Below are 21,272 nucleotides of genomic sequence, written 5' to 3'. Positions count from 1 at the left end.
GTGCACATGTACAGATACTGTGTGTGTGACAGCAGTCTAATCTTGCTCGTTGCGGTGCTGCTGTGCAAAGTCATTTCACTCAATACCTTTAAGGCAACAACATCTATAAACTTAAGGGTGTGCAGACAACTAAACAGTTACAACACTCGATGCAAAAGTGTATTCAGTTCAAGTACAGCGTCACAATTGTGGAGAGAATTTAATAAAAACCGAAGCAGGGTCTAAATGTTTATGGGCCAATCAAGGTTTGTTTATTTAAGAGACCGATGAGAAAATGGGGAGGGAGACTGGAGGGAAAGACAAGTTTCTTTTGACTGTATTCGACCAAATCATTCACACACACCCTTCCCATCCCATATTATACAACCACCCACACACAGAGCCCTGCTATTCTCAGTGCTCCCCGTCCTTTTAGCTTCAGTGGTCAGCATTGATCAACTGACTGAATGACAACACATGAGGAGTGATGCCTTGTCTTTAGAGAACACAAAACATCATTACGACATCAAATTAGGGCAATCAAGAGCTAAACCTTACGAAAGCTTACTAATAAAAACAACAACATTGCTCATCAGTAATTGGCACAAAGATTAAGAGCAAGAGAGATTGAACAATTACACCCAATGCCCCCCCCCCGTGTCAAACAAATGACTCAGAAAAAGAAATAACACCAGTGATGAACTGAATACATAAACTAATCTATAATGACAAATCAAATGATGGGTGGTGGTGGTCCCCATTACTAATGGTACACTTCATGATTTGGGCAATGAGGTCCCTCTATCTACTTCCCCAGTCAGATGAACATGTGAATACCATATGTATGGCTTTGCATGCAGTTTGAAGGAAGTTACTAACTACTACAGTCTTAATTGCTAACTAGCGTTAGTTAACGAATGCTCACGAAACTACCTCTAACTTCCTTTGTACTAGACATCGAGACATAAAAAATGGTATCCCCAAGTTCATCTAACTCTGGGGAAGTAGATAAAGGGCAATTGCCAAAAATCACGAAGTATCCCTTCACATTTCAATAGAACACGGTGTGTATTACTCATTTCTCAGACAAATTCAACTGTAATTCATTGCACACACACAGAACACCTGCGCAGGAGAGAAAGCGAGGATGGGGTGTTGCGCAAACTGCTTTTATGAATACATGAGGAACATCCCCAAGGGGGGGGGGGGGGGCAGCACATGTAAACAAAATATGTGGGTGCCTTAGCCTAGCAGATCTTCACGAGCAAATAAAACAGCCTTCCTCACCATCTGCTGCAGCAATAGCATCTGTCTAGCACTTGGACATGCAACCAAGAGCTGGCTCGCGTGTTCTGGGTGTTTCGTACAGAGAAATGTGGCAGCGAATGGGGCCGTGCCAATAGTAACGTTAGTCGGTGGCTATGTATGTACGGGGAGGAATGTGTGGGTCAAACCAGCAATGCTACTTATGCACAGTGGTCAGCATGCTGTGCTTAAATGCACGTTTCATCACACTTGGAGAAGCAAAAGATTTACAGCGAGGGGAAATTAGAAGCCTGCGCTTTTCCTGGACATTTTATTATCTCTGAGAGTAAAGAAGAAAAAAAAAAGACAAAATAGGTGTTAATAGGCTCCGTTAAGTCTCCGTACATCACCAGTTGCTCTTGAACATCAATAAATATATTGTGAAGTGTTTGCAATGTCACGACATCTTGGGTTGTTGTTTCCTCTGGATAGCCAAGCTTGGGTTGGTTTATGCCAGGGCCAGAACTAAGGGGAGAAATTAATCAGAATGACAAGATGGACTAACGTTCACATTGGGAAACGCATTCAGCAGGGCACATTGTAGAACGCTCAGATACACATAATATAGGCCATTTCTAACAAACATGCGTTTGACGTAGCACAAGGACTACCAGCAGCTCTATTCATGGACATTTCTATTGGCAATGTTCCACAACATGTGCCTAACTGCACGTGGCCCTAGTGAGGAGACTTCATACGAGTACTATACTTACCGCTTATAGCTTCCTGGGCAAAGTACTTAACATCCATATCTGTGTCTGTGTCTAGTTTCTCCAGGACTGGTTTCACCTCTGTCTGCAGAGCACTGAGAAAAACGAAACGTTTCACACAGGGCACACATTTTCCACACCCTCCCGTGCCATAATGGATTAGCTGACTGCAAGGAATTACGGTTGGACATGGAGATCTGGGTCGTGTTCAGTAGATGCAAAACATACTGTCACAGAGTAACTCAAATGAGCATCCTTACTGGGCCAGTTCAGGCAAGAGCCTCATTGGTTTCATAATTTTTTCTCCTGTTTTGTGCCCACTGAACACAACCCTGATGTAGACTGTGGTCAAGTCATCGGAGGCCTGAACGAGATGAACGAGGGCTTTGTGATGGACGAGGAGGACGTACTTGCTGTCAAGGACGGGGCCGATCTTCTGGAGAGACTTGGCCACATTGAAGCGCACGTTGGCCACCTGGTCGTTGGACATCTTGAGGACCACAGGCAGCATCTGCTTAGTGGTGATGTCCTGGCCACAGACCTCAGACAGAGCCTGGGGTGGATGACATAAAAACCAACAATGCATAAACAAATGACAGTTAGCCACAAGTGACTAAGTTACTCTGGATAAGAGCATCTGATAAATGCCTAAAATATCAGATTTAAAATCATGATAAATTACCAGAATAAATGACTGGGACAGTAAGGTACCTGCTAAAAAAGTATAATTGTTTTAGAAGTCAAATGTTGGCCAAAAATGAATTGGTTTAAATCCACCTGAGGTTTAACTTCTTTGATCTCTAGGGGCGCTATTTCATTTTTGGATAAAAAAACGTTCCCGTTTTAAGCGCGATATTTTCTCACTTAAAGATGCTCGACTATGCATATTCTTGACAGTTTTTGAAAGAATCTGCAAAGATATTGTCTGTAAGTGCCCCAGAACTCATTCTACAGGCAAAACCAAGATGATGCATCAACCAGGAAATGAGCAGAATTTCTGAAGCTCTGTTTTCCATTGTCTCCTTATATGGCTGTGATTGCGCAAGGAATGAGCCTACACTTTCTGTCATTCCCCCAAGGTGTTAGCAGCATTGTGACGTATTTGTAGGCATATCATTGGAAGATTGACCATAAGAGACTACATTTTCCAAGTGTCCGCCTGGTGTCCTGCGTGGAATTCGGTGCGCAATTGCCAGCTGCTTGTACTTTTCCATTTGATTGAGGGGAGAAACCATGCTTCCATGAACGATATATCATTGAAGAGATATGTGAAAAACACCTTGAGGATTGATTCTAAACAACGTTTGCCATGTTTTCAGTCGATATTATGGAGTTAATTTGGAAAAAAGTTCGCGTTTTGAGGACTGAATTTTCGGGTTTTTTTGGTAGCCAAATGTGATGTATAAAACGGAGCTATTTCTAATACACAAATAATCTTTTTGGAAAAACTGAGCATCTGCTATCTAACTGAGAGTATCCTCATTGAAAACATCAGAAGTTCTTCAAAGGTAAATGATTTTATTTGAAGGCTTTTATGTTTTTGTTGAAATGTTGCGTGCTGGATGCTAACGCTAATGCTAACGCTAAATGCTACGCTAGCTAGCTACTTTTACACAAATTATTGTTTTCCTATGGTTGAGAAGCATATTTTGAAAATCTGAGATGAGTGTTGTTTACAAAAGGCTAAGCTTGAGAGATGGCATATTTATTTCATTTCATTTGTGATTTTCATGAATAGTTAACGTTGCGTTATGGTAATGAGCTTGAGGCTGTAGTCACGATACCGGATCCGGGTTTGGGAGATCAGAGAGGTTAAGGAGATCAACCCTATACTACGAATCAGGTTAGAAGCGTAAGCGAGGTAACTTTGATCAATTCAGGGTTCAAATCGGGATAACTGGTCATACGAAAGTGGCTCACCTTTTAGCCATTTCTATGGCAACGGATGCTTCAGAACGAACCTGCTCCAAGGCAGGCCACTAACTCCACTTACCCTGAATGAAATGACTGAGCTGCGAGGTGAGGACCAATGAAATCAGATTCCCTCCCTTTCGCAAAGTTTGCGTCATCATTCACTTCATTTGTGAGAGACGAATGATCACACGTTTTATGAATGAAATGTGTTATAGTCATATTAAAAACCCCATCTCACTAAACATTTCGTAATGACAGCAAGCATAAGAAAGTTCACGCATAGTAAAAGGTTTATATGACATAATACCATTATTTTATAGATGGGGTGGGGGCAAAACAGCTGTTTGTGCATTGATAAGCTCCCCAAAGTCTGCATTAACGATATGTAATAAAAAAAATGCACTTTAATATCCTACTTTATCCCATAGCCTGCGAAATTTGCAAGAGCTTCTCTTTCATGTTGATTTCAGCAAAAGTCGTCACCGACTCTCCCATATATTGATGGTTCAGCATCAACTCGAATAGTTTGGCGTTCAACTAGCCATGTGCGACATGCATGCAAAGTTACAAGCCTGCTTGAGATGGCGGCAGCTACATGATCAATATCCACCGTGGTAATATGACTAGCTTTATATAAAAACCTGAGTAGATCTAGCTTCCATCGTATTATACGCCTAGTGTCTGAGGGTTTGTGTGTGGTGTACTTGTCAGGTGGACTCACGTTGATGCAGAAGAGCGTGGTCATCCTGTGCAGGTAGTTGGGGTCGTTGGCCATGCCCAGCACCTTGGGCACGATGGTGTTCTGGGCCCACTCGGCTCCAAACTTCTCCACCAGCTTCATAAGGTTACAGGTGGCTGCCTCGCGGATAGCGTATACTGTCGAAAACACACACACACTTTGAGACATTGGCCTGTAGCACTAGATAAACTACTAGGCCTAACTATTTTTAGTAGTAGGTGTCCCAAAAAAAAAAAAAAAAAAAAAAAAAAAAGCGTTAGGGTTTTCCTTTACAAAACTATAATATTAATAGAACTAGGTGGACCTATTGACTTAACGTTACTCAAATTAAATTGCGATCTAAAATGGAGATAAACATATTCAAACTCTACAAGAGAGTAGGTCGTCAGTACACTACTCAGGAAAAACCTGAGTACCCGGCACTTGCAAACATTGCTAGGTTTCTTGGTTCTTTTGAGCGCTTTTCTAGCCATTTGGCAGCCATCTTTGGATTATTGTCAGTTTGTTTGCCAAATAACAAATAAATAACATGGAAAATCTCCCATTTGCATAGAAAACATGTCCATCAGTAATCGTGGCTGAGAGGCTAGTGACTGCAGAACTGCTCAAAACACTCAATTGTGCCCAGAATACAGTGACATAACATCTGGGTACACACAAGCCTGATTACCTGATATTCAATACTGGCTTATAAACAGAGCGAGGGAGACCAGTGGGCCTGGGTAAAACACATTTCTAACCCACTGACAAACCTGGCCCTTTGGCTCCTAATACAGCCATAAAGAGACTGCTAGAGAGCCTAGCTGGGGCTAGAAGAGCATTGCCATTGGCCTGTGGAACCCAAGGCTTTGGCGCTACAATGAGATATTAAAACCTGTGCTGGCCATGTTAGAAATCTGTCTGGGCAACTTCTTACTAAAACTACATACTACATACTTTGAACGTACTGATTAGTATAAATGTATGCAGTAAGCCACAAACTAGGCACACCCATCCTGAGAAATGTCATCCAATGCTTAATTGCGCCATTTCCCACAATTCTTTCATTTTGGTAAAGCCCATCCTCTTATCAGCTGTTGTCAAACAAGTGGGCTTGAAAAGATGCTTCTCTTCCTTAATATGCAGCGAATTCTACTAGATGAAGCCAAAATGAGGACATCCTGACATTTAAAAGCACCATCTTTATTGTTGAAATGTCATAACTTTCTTCACTGAACAAAAATATAAAATGCAACATGTAAAGTGTTGGTCCCATGTTTCATGAGCTGAAATAGATTGAAAGACACATTTTCCAAACACACACAAAGCTTATTCTTCAATTTTGTCCACAAATTTGTTTAAATCCCAGTTAGTGAGCATTTATCCATTGCCAAGATAAACCTGGCAGGTGGATTGACTTTTTCCGCGTAAACTCGGATTTGAGGGCCAAGCGGGGAGCCATGGCTATGTTTTCAATGTTTTTATCTTAGTGACTTGATTGTCTCCGACTTAAAACACTTCCAACGAGATTTATAAAAATATAAAAAATGAGGGAAAAAGTGACATGGGTGGCGACGTTTGATCATGTTAGGAAGAAGATTTGTATGGCACCATATACATGACCAGCTAATGTAAAAGTCCATAATATCAACAAAAGGGCCAAATGGACATGGAAGGGTAACCGTTTTGGGTGTAATTTTCTCTTACGCTATCGGTCATCAATAAAGTGTGTAACCAATAATATCTTATACTTCACGGAGTCATGGCTGAACGACAACATTATCAACATACAGCATATAACAAGCCAGCTGTATCAGCAGGATAAAACAGCATCAACTCGTAAGACGGGGGGGGGGTGGACTATGCATATTTGTAAACAGCTGGTGCACGATGTCTAAAGGAAGATCTAGAGTATTGCTTAATAAGCTGTAGACCACACAATCTACCTACAGAGTTTTCAGCTGTATTTTTCATAGGAGTCTACATACCACCACAGACCGATGCTGGCACTAAGACCACACTCAATGAGCTGTATTTCACCACAAGCAAACAGGAAATACTCATCCAGAGGCAGCGCTCCCAGTGGCTGGGGACTTTAATGCAGGGAAACTTAAATGTGTTTCACAAAATTTCTAACAGCATGTTAAATGTGCAACTAGAAGAGGGGGGGGACAAAACAACTCTAGACCACCTTTACTCCACACACAGACGCGTGCAAAGCGATCCCTCGCCCTCCATTTGGCAAACGTGACAATTCTACCCTCCTGATTCCTGCTTACGAGCAAAAATGAAAGCAGGAAGCACCAGTGACTCGATCAATAAAAAAGGGGTCAGATGAAGCAGATGCTAAACTACAGGACTGCTTTGCTAGCACAGACTGGAATATGTTCCGGGATTCTTCCGATGGCATTGAGGAGTCCACCACATCAGTCACTGGCTTCATCAATAAGTGTGTCGATGACGTAGTCCCCACAGGCACTGTACGTACATACCCCAACCAGAAGGGATGGATTACAGGCAACATCCGCACTGAACTAAAGGCCAGAGCTGCCGCATTCAAGGAGCGGGACTCTAACCCGGAAGCTTATAAGAAATCTCACTATGCCCTCCGACGAACCATCAACCAGGCAAAGCGTCAATACAGGACTAAGACCGAATCGACGCTCGTCGGATGTGTCAGGGCTTGTAAGCCATTACAAGAACAAAAGGGAAGCACAGCCGAGAGACACGAGCCTACCAGACGAGCTAAACTCCTTCTATGCTCGCTTTGAGGCAAATAACACTGAAACATGCATGAGAGCACCAACTGTTCAGGATGACTGATCTCGCTCTCCGCAGCCGATGTGAGTAAGACCTTCATACAGGTCAACATTCACAAGGTCGCAGGGCCAGGCGGATTACCAGGACGTGTACTGCAAGCATGCGCTGACCAACTGGCAACTGTCTTCACTGACATTTTTAACCTCTCCCTGTCTGAGTCTAACACCAACATGTTTTAAGCACACCACTATATTCCCTGTGCCCAAGAACACTAAGGCAACCTGCCTAAATGACTACCGACCTGTAGCACTCACACGTGTAACCATTAAGTACTTGAAAGGCTGGTCATGGCTCACGTCAACACCATTATCCCAGAAACCCTAGACCCACTACAATTTGTATACCACCCTAATAGATCCACAGACGATGCAATCTCTATTGCACTCCACACTGCCCTCTCCCACCTGGACAAAAAAGAACACCTATGTGAGAATGCTATTCATTGACAACAGCTCAGTGGAGCAGATTGAGTGTGTCAAGTTCCTTGGCGTCCACATCGCCAACAAACCAGAATGGTCCAAATACACCAAAACATTCATGAAGAGGACAAGACAAAACCTATTCCCCCTCAGGAGACTGAAAAGATTTGGCATGGGTCCTCAGATCCTCAAAAGGTTCTACAGCTGCACCATCGAGAGCATCCTGGCTGGTTGCATCACCACCTGGTATGGCAACTGCTCAGCCTCTGACTGCAAGGCACTACAGAGGGCAGTGCATACATCCCAGTACATCACTGGGGCAAAGCTTCCTGCCATCCAGGACCTCCATACCAGGCGGTGTCAGAGGAAGGCCCTAAAAACGGTCAAAGATTCCAGCCACCCTAGTCATAGACTGTTCTCTCTGCTACCGCACGTTAAGCGGTACCGGAGCGCCAAGTCTAGGTCCAAGAGGATTCTAAACAGCTTCTACCCCCAAGCCATAAGACTCCTGAACATCTAATCAAATAGCTACACAGACTGTTTGATTTAACTGCATGGATGTCCACCAGAGCTGTTGCCAGATAATTTCTCTACCATAAGCAGAATCCAGCGTCATTTTAGAGAATTTGGCAGTACGTCCAACTGGCATCACAAACGCCGACCACGCAAGCACGGGACCTCCAACTAATAAGGCCCTTTTGAGGGGAAAACCCTTATTCTGATTGGCTGGGTCTGGCTCTCAAGTGAGTTGGCCTATGTTCTCCCTGGACCACATGGCTGCGTCCCTGCCCAGTCATGTGAAATCCATAGATTGGGGCCTAATGAATTTTCCAATTGACTGATTTCCTTATATGAATTTTAACTCTGTAAAAAATTTTTAATTGTTGCAGTTATATTTTTGTTCAGTATATTTAGCCTACTATTTAAAATGCAAGTACAGGTATTTGGACTGTGTCTGACAAATGTATAGGAAATGTTCAACTATTGACCCATCTGCATCCTGTTTCTTCTATTCTACAGCCATGATGGTTGTCCATAAAGCCAGAAGGGAAATGGGGGATATGGTAATGTAAGGTAAATTGAGTTATGCATAGCGGAGAAAATGCATCTCGACACTGACAATGGGTCAGTTTCGCATTTAGGAGGTTAGGATTGGGGGAGGAAATCCTGATCCTAGATCTGTAGCTTGGAAAAACTGTTGACCAGAGCTAAAGTCTTCCATGCGGAAATTTAAGCAGGTTTTCTGAGGACAAACAGAACCTAGTCTAAACACTGAGGACAGCTCTCAGAAGACATTTATTTCTAAACAGGATTACTAAAGATGCACTCGAGCGATAGGCCAACAACAGATTCAATCTTGCTGTTCAAGGCTTTATAGACTGGTTGGCTGACAATGTCACGAATATGATGCGCGCATCGATTTGGCTGAAAGGTGTGAGTTATGATTGAATGGTCAGATAGTTTAACAATAACAAGAAGCTGCCAAGTGGAGAACCACAGGTGGCTCGTTGATAGCGTGTGTTGTTTTGACTGATGTTTTGCAGTGCTTCCCCTATAATCAAATTGCCACTCATTTAAAGCAGCCCCCATGGTCTAACACACCGCCCCCCCCCCCCCATATTTGCCAGATACTCACAGATAAAGTGCATTCGGAAAGTATTCAGACCCCCAAATAATTAAAGGGCAACAGTAAAATAGCAATAGCGAGGCTATATACAGGAGGTACCGGTACAGAGTCAATGTGCGGGGGCACCAGTTAGTCGAGGTAATTTGTACATGTAGGTAGAGTTATTAAAGTGATTATGCATAGATAATAACAGAGTAGCATCAGCGTAGAAGAGGGTTGGGGCACCGCAAATAGTCTGGGTAGCCATTTGATTAGATGATCAGGAGTCTTATGGCTTGGGGGTAGAAGCTGTTTAGAAGCCTCTTGGACCTATACTTGGTGCTCCGGTATCGCTTGCCGTGCGGTAGCACAACATTGAATTTAACTTGCTCAGCTAGAGAGGAGAGGGCAGGAGAGACATTAAGGAGAGCGCATTTCACTGGCTTCTCCAAGTCCAAGTCACTGGGTTCTTATCAGACCTTTGTCATTGGCACAGCCATGAGGCTGAGAGCTGCAGCCTGACACGTCTCTCTCTCTCTCCCCCCAAACCAGAGGATGCGGGGGAGGAGGGAAGCTGGAGAAGAACTGCTAGCTGAGACAGCAGCATGGGACATGATCCGTCTGGGACGTGACCCACCTCTGTCCAATGTTGGAGTCCTTCTACTTCCGCCGTCTTGTCACGGTGTGGACACAGAAGTCAAATGCATTGAACAGAGAGTGGTGTGTATTAGTGGGAGGGGTTCTTACCGTGGTCAATGAGCCATGCCATGCAGAGGGTGTTCAGCTTCTCGTCAAAGAACTCCACTCCCTGGGGTACAGATTAGAATAGAATATATTTCTAAACAATTTTCAAACAAAATCCAAACAAATAACATCCAAACATTAGTGGAAGCAACACTATTACTGAATAGTAATTGAGGGTATGTCACTTTCACAAATAAAGCTAGCTGAATTACTTACACATTGCATAGCATTATTTTTTTACAATGATATTGGTGACCAGCACTTGCCCACCATGAACTGCGGAACACACGCATGGCACATTTGATCAAAAGTAGTGCACTATGTAGGGAATAGGGTGCAAGGGCTTTGGTCACAAGCAGAGCACTATGTAGGGAATAGGGTGCCGTTTGGGACGCAACCGAGGACTCACCAGCTGTCCGGCCAACAGGGGCATATACTCGATGATGGCCAGGCGGACCCTCCACTTGGCGTCCTCGGCCAGCTCCACGATAGCAGGCAGCAGCGACTGGGAGAGCTGGCGGATGCCGATCACCTCGTTGACACAGTCCAGGTTGGAGATGATGTTGAGGCGCACCTCAGGGCACTGCAGGGAGAAAAAGAGCAAGAAAGAGAGGGAGAGAGAAGAGAGAGCAGTGAGAGGGATCTCTTGTATGAGTCGTGGGGATAATTACATTAGGGAACATTACATGTCATATGTCCTTCAAGAATGAAAGCCATTTTATTTCAAGTGTTCTTCAGTGGCAAAAATCTTTGCGACAGAAAATCTGAGCTATTGCTTATGCTTCCCCATCTGCTTGTAATGACGCCTTTCTTGGCTCCAATCGCAACATGACATCAGCAACAACGGCTAAAAGAATTGCCAAAGACATTCCGCTCGTTCCCAACTCCTGCTGCCAGTCCCAGACCCTTGGTTCTTAGCCTCCGAATGTGCAGACAAATTTCACATCAAGCTTTTTGTGAAACAAATAGGATACGACAGAGTTGGCAGCCAGCTGAGGGACAGTACAAAATCCAATAACTAAATATTTGGAGTAGAAATATTGACGAAAACAGATGATTATTTATATCCGTGAGTCATTCGGGCTGTTTTGCACCTCAGTTGTCCGTTTTGACTGTAATCCTTTATGACACAAACCCTGTCAACTCAGCGTTGGCTGCAAGGCAAACTAGAACATCTTTTAATAGTAAGGCTGCCATAGATGACAGCCAATCGTATCTGTGTATTTGTGCACCTTTATATTTTTGCAGGGCAGTTTGCGTCATCTGCCCAAACCTTTCCACTCCAGTATCAATAAGTGACCAGAAATACAGTGCCTTAAATATACCCCTGGACCTTTTCCACATTGTTACATGACAGCCATATTCTAAAATGGATTAAATGAATAAAAATCCTCAATCTACACACAATACCCCATAATGACAAAGCGAAAACAGGCTAGAAATCTTTTTTTTTCTTTAACAAACAGAAATTCCTTATTTACATAAGCATTTAGACCCTTTGCTATGAGACTTGAAATTGAGCTCAGATGCATCCAGTTTCCGTTGATCATCCTTGATTGGTGTCTACCTGTGCCAAATTCAATTGATTGAACATGATTTGGAAAGGCACACGTGTCTATTTAAAAAGGTTCCAGGGTTGACCGTGCATGTCAGAACAAAAACCAAGCCATGAGGTTGAAACTGCCTCCCTCAATAGAGCTCGAATACATTTTGAAAATAATTCTGCAGCATTAAAAGGTCCCAAAGAACACAGTGGCCTCCACCACTCTTAAACAGAAGTTTGGAACCACTAAGACTCTTCCTAGAGCTGGCCACCTGGGCAAATTGAGCAATCGGGGGAGAAGGTTCTTGGTCAGGGGGTTGACCAAGAACCCGGTGGTCACTGACAGAGCTTTAGAGTTCCTCTGTGGAGATGGGAAAACCATCTCTGCAACACTCCACCAAATCAGACCTTGATGGTAGCGGCCAGACGGAAGCCACTCTTCAGTGAAATGCACATGACAGCCCAATTGGAGATCGCCAAAAGGCACCTAAAGACTCAGACCATGAGAAACAATTCTTGATGAAACCAAGAATAAACTCTTTGGCCTGAATGCCAAGCGTCACGTCTGGAAGAAACCTGGCACCATCTCTACGGTGAAGCATGGTGGTGGCAGAATCATGCTGTGGGGATGTTTTTCAGCAGCAGGGACTGGGAGAGTAGTCAGGATCGAGGCATAGATAAACAGAGCAAAGTACAGAGAGATCCTTGATGAAAACCTGCACCAGAGCACTCAAGACCTCCAACCGGCGTGAAGGTTCACCTTCCAACAGGACAATGACCCTAAGCACACAGCTAAGACAAAGCAGGAGTTACTTTGGGACAAGTCCCAATGTCCTTGAGTGGCCCAGCCAGAGCCCAGACTTGAACCCAATCTAACATCTCTGAAGAGACCTGAAAATAGCTGAGAAGGTACGCTCCCCATCCAACCTGACAGAGCTTGACGGGATCTGCAGAGAAGAAGAACATTTCTTTGTTTTGCTTTGTCATTATGGGGTATTGTGTGTAGAGTGATAAGAAAAACAAACAATTTAATCAATTTTAGAATAAGGCTGCAACGTAACAAGCTGGGGAAAAGGTCAAGGGGTCTGAATAATTCCAAAGGAACTGTACGTAAATGTAGTCGGCTAGCGCCGAAGTCTTACGTCATCTGGATTTTGGCTGTGATACAGGCCACATTTAGGAAGGATATGTCAGAATGAAACCACACAGAATGAAAACCTCAAACAGCCTAACACCACTACAACAACTATCACCAGGAAAAAGATTCAAACCCTATCAGGGTCATCCCTTGATTTATACTCCGGTAGGGAGCCAGTCAGGTACATCTGATCCTGAACAAGGCCAATAGCATTAGACGATATTAAGGGGGTGATCAGACTCCAAGTCGAAACCAGTCCCTACCAGTTTCAGCCTATTTTCTGCCATTTGGTGCCTAATGAACAGAACGAATAAGAGAAGTAGTGATTGGTGTTTACCTCATCCTTGAGCTGGGCCAGGAACAGAGGCAGCAGGTGCTCCACCGTGTTGTCTTTACCCAGGATAGTTGACAAGCCCATGATGACAGAGGCCAGGGCAGACTTCACATGCTGGTTGGTGTCAGACACCAGTTCCTGTCAGGAGAGAAAGAGTCAGACATTTCAGTGGACAGGGACAGCAAATCAAGTATTTTCAAATAGGGCAATATTATATGACAATATTACTGCTACATTGATATTTCCCTCGGGAGAAAAGGGGCATCGAAAAAAAAGTTAGAGAAGCACTATGACAATGTTCCTCAAGAGGCGTATAAAGTCAACATCCTGCCCATAGAATACGGTGCCGTTGTGGACAGGGTAAGTGCAAACTAGCCTCTGTGTTGAAATGAATCATGTTTACACAAGCTGACCCGGCGCTGTGAAGCATAATGTGCTCTACAGACCAGGCATTTACACTATGTACACACACAAAACTGCTGTGTGTGGACACCCCTTCAAAATGAGTGGATTTGGCCATTTCAGCCACATCCATTGCTGACAGGTGTATAAATCAACCACACAGCCATGCAATCTCCATAGACAAACATTGGCAGTAAAATGGCCCGACTGAAGAGCTCAGTGACTTTCAACGTGGCACCGTCACAGGATTCCACCTTTCCAGCCAGTCTATTTGTCAAATGTCTGCCCTACTTGAGCTGCCCGGTCAACTGTAAGTGCTGTTATTGTGAAGTGGAAATGTCTAGGAACAACAGCTCAGCCAAAGTGGTAGGCCACACATGCTCACAGATTGGGACTGCAGAGTGCTGAAGCTCATAAAAATTGTCTGTCTTCGGTTGCAACACTCACTACAGAGTTGCATACTGCTTCTGTTCATCGGGAGCTTCATGAAATGGGTTTCCATGGCTGAGCAGCCATACACAAGCCTTAGCCCACCATACACAATGCCAAGCATTGGAGTGGAGAGGTGTAAAGCTCACCGCTATTGGACTCTGGAGCAGTTGAAACTCGTTCTCTGGAGTGATGAATTAAGCTTCACCATCTGGCAGACCAATAGACTAATCTGGCAAATAAATTCATTCAAAAATCCTACAATGTGATTTTCTGGATTTTTTTCCACATTTTGTCTGTCATAGTTGAAGTGTACCTATGATGAAAATTACAGGCCTCCCTCATCTTTTTAAGTGGGAGAACTTGCACAATTGGTGGCTGACTAAATACTTTTTTGCCCCACTGTATTTGACGAGCAGTGTCCATATAATGTCATTTAGTGTTTTTCCACTGGTTCTCTTCTCGATTGCTTTCATGAAAACAGTTTGTCATTTATCCGACATAAGCTGCACCGAGCTCATATACTGTATTTCAGTCATATTTGGACCAGCTTTAAATAACAGTTAATAAGGACTTGGGATTTGACTAAAGATGCTATAGGCTAAAATAGTACTTTTGTATTTTATGCTGGAGTTGTTCCTAGAAGAGCTGTTATTTCCCCAAAATGTATATTTCCTAAACAAAAGGGATGTCATTTAAACTCAGGAACCAACCAGTGCGTTCCAACACAGACAGTGAATAGGAGTTGTGTGGTGATTTGGTAGACGTTTTAAATACAACATTGCCCCCTGCTGTCCAAAGGCTATACTGAGCGCAAGTCCTCATCTCTTCACAAGCCCCCAAACTACAATGCATAATATCCTCCCAGTTCACTTATAGAAAGTACGGCCAGAAACAGGTTAATCAGTTTAACACTCATGCTAGAAATTGATTTGCGGGTGTCTAAAAATATCCGCTGCCTGGCATTTGCACTTCTGAACAAGATAATTTGCTTAACTCATGTTATTGTCGAGACTTCAGAACACATGACTGTTCACCTAAAGCACGACAGCTTGATAATTTTTTTTTTTTAAAACATGTTTTAAGATGAATGCTTTTTTAATTGCCTCTTCGTAAGTCATGGGTGCTAGGAGTTACTTCCATCAAGTGAGAAATTGACAGGTCAAAGAAACCAAGACAAGCTAGCAGAATAAAAGAGGGATAAAAGTGAACCGTGGCTGTTTTTTATATATACCTTTACACAGGGCAGAATGTGAGTCATGATAATGGTCTCTCTGCTGTCTTCTGGAAGGTTCTCGCAGAACTCTGAGGAAAGAAATGGGGTTTATAAATACTGCGGTCTATTAGACGTTTAAAGCTTCTCATTCAAACAGTTATTTTTCATTTCAACAGAGGCTTTCTTTGACTGGCGGATATAGTCCATACACTCACCCTTGACCTTGTTGGCAGCAGCGGCTCGGACCTCAGCCTCGCAGTCCTTTAGCAGATTCTGGAAGGCTGGGACCAGGTCGTTCTTGGTGATCTCTGGGCCCACCGCTTTCTGGAGCTGTGGAATCAGTGACATGGCAATTAACATCCACCACTAAACCTTTGTGCGAGACTCCATGACCAACACACTCAACTGATGAGATTCGGGTTGGGAACACACAGGCTACAAAGTCCATGGTGGCAAGGTGGAAAGTGCACAAAACTATTTGCCATTGCCAGGCTTTAATTTGTGTGGAAGTTTCCCGCAAACTGTTAAATTGGACAAGGGAACTTCTACCACAGACATAGCAATTAACATCCAGCAGACATCTCCATCTACAGCTTTGACATGATCCCACCTTCAAACCTTACTCTGAGATTTGCTGATCAACACACTAAACTAATGGGATTTCAGGTCGGGAACCCAGGCTACCAAAGACCATGGTGGTGAGGGGGAAAGTGGTAGAAAACCTTTCAGTTAAGTGTGGTGCACAAAAAAAAGTGTGAGGTATCCTGAAAGCTTTTACATTGATTGACTGAACTTCTACATCATATTATTGAACAGTGGCAATATGTCCCATTTTATTCTAAATGACAACAGAAGGCCATATGGGTTAGCAATCAATGCGTTAGTGTAATGAAGTTAAGTGGCAATGAGGACATTAAGAATGTTCTACACTGGGGGACTAAGAACATTACAGGGCCCCATAACAGACCTGCTATCCATGTCCACTCTACTTTCCCCTTGCAACATTGTATTACTTAAGTTCAATACAGTAAAGCAACGTAAAATATAAACGCCTAGACTAAAATGACAGCAAAAATGCAAATACCGCTGACTAATTTTTTAAAATTCTCTCAAAATGCCCCCTTTTCTTCTACAACTGGGCATACTAAAAACTACTAAAATAACCATTTTAAAGTGACCACTTGTGAAGCATTGAATGTCGTCCCCCATTGCTTCCGTTCCAGGTTGGGTAAAGCAGCAAATATTTTCGAGACATTATGGTTACATGCAGCATATCAATGTTTCCACATGCTCACCTCAGAGAACTTGTCAGCCACCATGTAGCGGACCCTCCAGGACTTGTCCTCAGCGGCCTGGCGCAGGGTGGGCATCACCAGCGTCTCCAGGTCCTCCTGGGGCAGCAGTGTGGCGATGCTCACACAGGCTTCCACAGCCAGCAGGCGCACTGAGTCCTACAGGCAGGGGGACAATGGGATTATTTCTCATTCTGTGCCAATTTAATAAAATGGTGTAACTGCTGAGGCGTTGGTGTTAACAATAGCTAGACCCAGTTGTGCGTCCCAGGTGGGGCTTCCTACTGAATTCGCAGAAATATTCATCCATCCCCATTCAAAAACAGCTAATATGTATGGCTATGTTATTTCTATTGGCCAGTCGATTTAGGAATTGTGTGGTAGAACTCCAGGCACGTCCCACAGCAATGTCACAGAACGCCCTGTGTGCTTGTAGAGTACATGTATGTACCTGCTCATCGGAGGCCAGTGCGGTGAAGAGCGAGATGATGTCACTCTTGACATAGTCCAGCTCCAGAACCTTGGCGAATTCCCCAAGCTTGGAAGCTGCGGCGCGACGTACCATGGGAGTGTCATCTGAGCACAGAGTGCGGAAATGCCTGTGGAGAGAACATGCCACCCACCATCAGACCATAACCCCATTGTATCTCCTCTACACAAAAAGAGTAGCTAAACATCCTGATCTGATTGACTTGGGACTGGAAGGCTAGTATGTGTGACTACAGGAGATGGGGCATGGGACCCCTGATATGAGACAAAGTAATGTCCGCAATTCTAATATTATGCTCCTAGTGATTATAGTGGGGGACACATAATAGACCATATTTCAATCGCTAATCATGTCTAAACTACAACTCTCCTGATATAGCTACTCACTGGCGAATTTCAGCCTTGACGGTGCTGGACACGCGGGGGTAGCAGACGCTGAACAGGCCACAGGCAGAGGTGCGGGAGGTAAACCAGTCACCACTGGCCAGCCTCTTCACCAGGGGCTCAAAGTGCACCTCCAGGTCCACAGGAGAGTGCTCCTGGGAGATCTTACGCAGAGACTCCACAGCCTTGTCTCGCACCACTGTTTCCTCCACGGTAGCCAGGCTCTCCAGCGGCGGCTGCGGAGAAAGACACAGGGACATAAGTATGTGTATGTAGCGTAGCTGACTGGATATGTTGAGATAGGTGTATATGCATGGGTTAACTCTGTAAAATTGTGTTGTAAGGTCTATATGTTGATTATCTGTATGCATCTTATATGCTCAATACCAAATGTGTTTTTTTTACCAGATACGTACCAGCAGACAGTGAACATATTCAGGGCCTCCCACCAGCATGGTGAAGTTGCCCAGCTGCTCAGCCAAGGCAAGAAGCACCTCATCCTCATCATAGATGGTGTCTACAAGAGGTCAGGTGTTGAACATAATTGAAAGAGTGGGGGCACGGGGGATTGGCATGACAACACAATTAGATAGATGAATTCTACTGGCTTCAATGCATGCTATCTCAGAACAATTTCCAGCAAAGTGACAATGCTAATGCTGGTTGTGCAATGTCCTGTGAATCTCTTTAAAGAGTGTTGACTCAGTCAGAATTATTAGCCTTTCACACATCTTGACTCATGATGATGGCTGTAACTGGGGACTTAAGGTGAGGACATACCTGTGAGGAAGGGGAGGAGTTCAGTGCGGGTCCTCTCCACTCCAAGGGCCAATGCGATGGTAGACAGCTTTTTGATACTGTTCAGTCGCAACTTGGAAAGTAAACAATGCCAGATGATGTTATTACATGAAACTTACAAGAGAGGCCACCATTAGCCATAAAAAGATCCTTCGCATTTCAGTGAGGCCAACTATGAAGACTATTTCAGATATGAGCATTTCAAAGAGAAATGAATTCCCTTTTAGGTGCCTTCCTACAAACATAACTTTTTTTCTAGAGTATAGATAACGTGTGTGTTTTGTAATGCTTTCAGACACCAAAGCAAGATGCAGATATATTACATAACTAACCATGTCAGTAATTACCTAACTAACGTTAACTAGTTAGTTACAACATGAAAATAATGATAATCTCACTACCATTACCAGGGTGGAGCTGGATGACTGTCGGGTACATGAAGGAAGGAAGCTTCCTTGTAATTATGTAATTAGCAGGTATATATATATACATGTATGAGCTTGCTAATCAGCATACAGTAACGTTGTGTGTACATTGTACATTTTAATACTTCAATAACAAACAAGTAGCTAGGTTAATTTACAAGTTAGCATGCGAATTGGAGCTAGATAGCTAACGTTAATTAGTTAGTTTGCTGCTAACTACTGACTGTAGCATAGATAGCCCGGCACAATAGCTAGCTAAACAAGTGACCCAGTAGTAACTAGCTAACGTTAGCTAGCACCAGTTACTTTTACACACCGCAAATAACTAGTTAGTTACCTAGCTATACATTTTTGACAGTAACTAAATACGACATGCAGCTATTCCGTTTGATATTTATCACACCATGTAACACGCTTATAGCCAGCTAACGTTAGCCAGACTGGGTGCGCCAGGGCTGAGATTTCATGAACAGGCCAAAAGGCCTAACGTTAGCTAACGATCCTTTTTGAAATCAGACATGTTTAAGTAAAATAAACACCACCAATATAATATCCCAAACGAACGTCTTATGATCAGAGCATCGGTGATTACCTGCACATCCTCATTACGAAGCTCGTCAATGAGAACCGCGATGGGGTAGAGAGAATCGTCTCCATCAGCTCCTGCCATTTTGGATTTATGTTGCATTAAACGAAAAGCGATTCACTACGGGGTTTCTTATAAACAACCACCACCAGGGGCCTCCTTTCTCCACGGACTTGTATCGTCGTCACAAGTTACCACAGTTACAAATTCATAAACCCCGCCTATTTATTTTTTATTTTACTAGGCACGTTTCTACCATTCTTAAAATCAGATTTTAAACCTAACCACACTGCTAACCTTATGGCTGACAATAAACTTAAATTAAGCCCAAAAAGCACTTTATTTTCATGATTTTTTATGATACAGACCATTTTGACTGTAGCTTTGATGCGCGAGAGTATGATACCGATAGTTGATGTTCTCACTGGATTTGCATGTTCACCAAAAAGGCCCTGTAACCTGTGTATGGTTATGAGAAGTAATTTGAATAAGACTGAGCATTTTGTTGATTTTCTTAGTTTACGTATTATGAGCATATTTAGATAGGAAGATGCGAAGCAATGGGTTGCAATGATTGGGCCCGAAATCTATATTCTCCAGTAGGTGGCGTTTTTTCCCATATACCTAGCCAGGAGTTTTTGTTTGTAGGTCAATGAGAGAGCTTTTAATAGATCCCAACGGTGGGAGTGTCATAATACCCATACACCTAGCGGTCAAACAGGAAAACGGTTCAAATTTTTTATCCACCATTAATTTTTCCTATATGGGATTTTAGAAACAAATAAATAAGAACTGTGTTTCATGTAGGCTACTTCCGGCGCCGACAGAGATGGCCACCTCGCTTCGCGTTCCTAGGAAACTATGCAGTATTTAGTTTTTTTATGTGTTATTTTTTACATTGTTACCCCAGGAAATCTCAGGTTTTATTACATACAGTCGGGAGGAACTATTGGATATCTTGCCTATGCCGTTCGGCCATCACTCATTCATATATTTTTATGTACATATTCTTATTCATTCCTTTACACTTGTGTGTATAAGGTAGTTGTTGTGAAATTGTTAGGTTAGATTACTTGATAGATATTACTGCATTGTCGGAACTAGAAGCACAAGCATTTCGCTACACTCGCATTAACATCTGCTAACCATGTGTATGTGACAAATAAGATTTTATTTAACCATGGCATGATGTTTTGATAACCATGTAAATCTCTTTCAGACACGGTGACTTATCAATATATTCAGCTCTATTTACTCAGATTCGAAAATGCAAATTAGCATCAAAGTAGACATCATGCAAGACTGCAAATCCCTGCACGTCATCTCTAGCTGACACCTTTACTAACATGTTATGTGTCAATTTAAAACTGGCCCAAAACAGTTCACAGATTTGTCCATTTAAATACACTACCGTTCAAAAAGTTTGGGGTCACTTAGAAATGTCCTTGTTTTTGAAAGAAAAGCATTTTTTTTGTCCATTAAAGTAACATCAAATTGATCAGAAATGCAGTGTAGGCATTGTTAATGTTGTAAATTACTATTGTAGCTGGAAACAGCTGATTTTCTTTATGGAATATGGCTCTCTTGGGATATATTGTCGGAATCGGTTCAGCAAACGGGCTTCTCCATGCATCGCGCCGACAGAGATAAACACCTTTCTGGGAAAAGGAAGGGTGGGGTGTATGCTTTATGATTAACAACTCATGGTGTAATCATAACAACATACTGGAACTCAAGTCCTTCTGCCCACCCGATCTAGAATTCCTTACAATCAAGTGCCGACCATTTGACCGACCAAGAGAAATCTCATCAGTTATAGTCATAGCTGTGTACATTCCCCCTCAAGCAGATACCGAGACCACCATCAAGGAACCTCACTGGACTATATGCAAACTGGAAACCATACATCCTGAGGCTGCATTTATTGTAGCTGGGGATTTTAACAAAGCAAATTTGAGAACAAGTCTACCTAAATTCTTCCAGCGTATTGATTGCGCTACGCCCATGCACAAAACCCTCGA

The 21,272-nt window shown here is 43.2% G+C and overlaps 1 protein-coding gene across 1 annotated transcript; it reads right to left on the bottom strand.

The window, feature by feature from the left end:
• Positions 1 to 222: 222 nt before the first annotated feature.
• ppp2r1bb (protein phosphatase 2, regulatory subunit A, beta b) lies at positions 223 to 19,478 on the bottom strand. Its single transcript, XM_021587309.3, has 15 exons — positions 19,258 to 19,478; positions 18,223 to 18,313; positions 17,859 to 17,959; positions 17,446 to 17,678; positions 17,021 to 17,168; positions 16,573 to 16,728; positions 15,493 to 15,607; positions 15,296 to 15,366; positions 13,234 to 13,368; positions 10,625 to 10,798; positions 10,219 to 10,279; positions 4,630 to 4,784; positions 2,405 to 2,547; positions 1,998 to 2,089; positions 223 to 1,749 (listed from the first exon to the last, which is right to left on the bottom strand). The coding sequence occupies exons 1-15, from the start codon at positions 19,351 to 19,353 to the stop codon at positions 1,733 to 1,735; spliced, it is 1,788 nt and encodes a 595-aa protein (XP_021442984.1). The 5' UTR covers positions 19,354 to 19,478; the 3' UTR covers positions 223 to 1,732.
• Positions 19,479 to 21,272: the final 1,794 nt, after the last annotated feature.

This window comes from Oncorhynchus mykiss, chromosome 27 (assembly GCF_057628025.1).
Source record: "Oncorhynchus mykiss isolate SJ-2025 chromosome 27, ASM5762802v1, whole genome shotgun sequence".
Taxonomy (NCBI): Eukaryota; Metazoa; Chordata; class Actinopteri; order Salmoniformes; family Salmonidae; genus Oncorhynchus; species Oncorhynchus mykiss.
The sequence above is the reverse complement of the archived record's forward strand: the minus strand, read 5'-3'. Positions and strand labels throughout refer to the sequence as shown.

Bases quoted from the DNA above. Each gene is read 5' to 3' on its own strand.
- ppp2r1bb (XM_021587309.3), bottom strand. From the start codon at position 19,353: ATGCAACATAAATCCAAAATGGCAGGAGCTGATGGAGACGATTCTCTC. The intron at 17,679-17,858 runs GTACGTATCTGG...CTTTCTCCGCAG, and splicing joins AATATGTTCACTGTCTGCTG to CCGCCGCTGGAGAGCCTGGC. The intron at 15,608-16,572 runs GTGAGCATGTGG...CTGATTCCACAG, and splicing joins TGGCTGACAAGTTCTCTGAG to CTCCAGAAAGCGGTGGGCCC.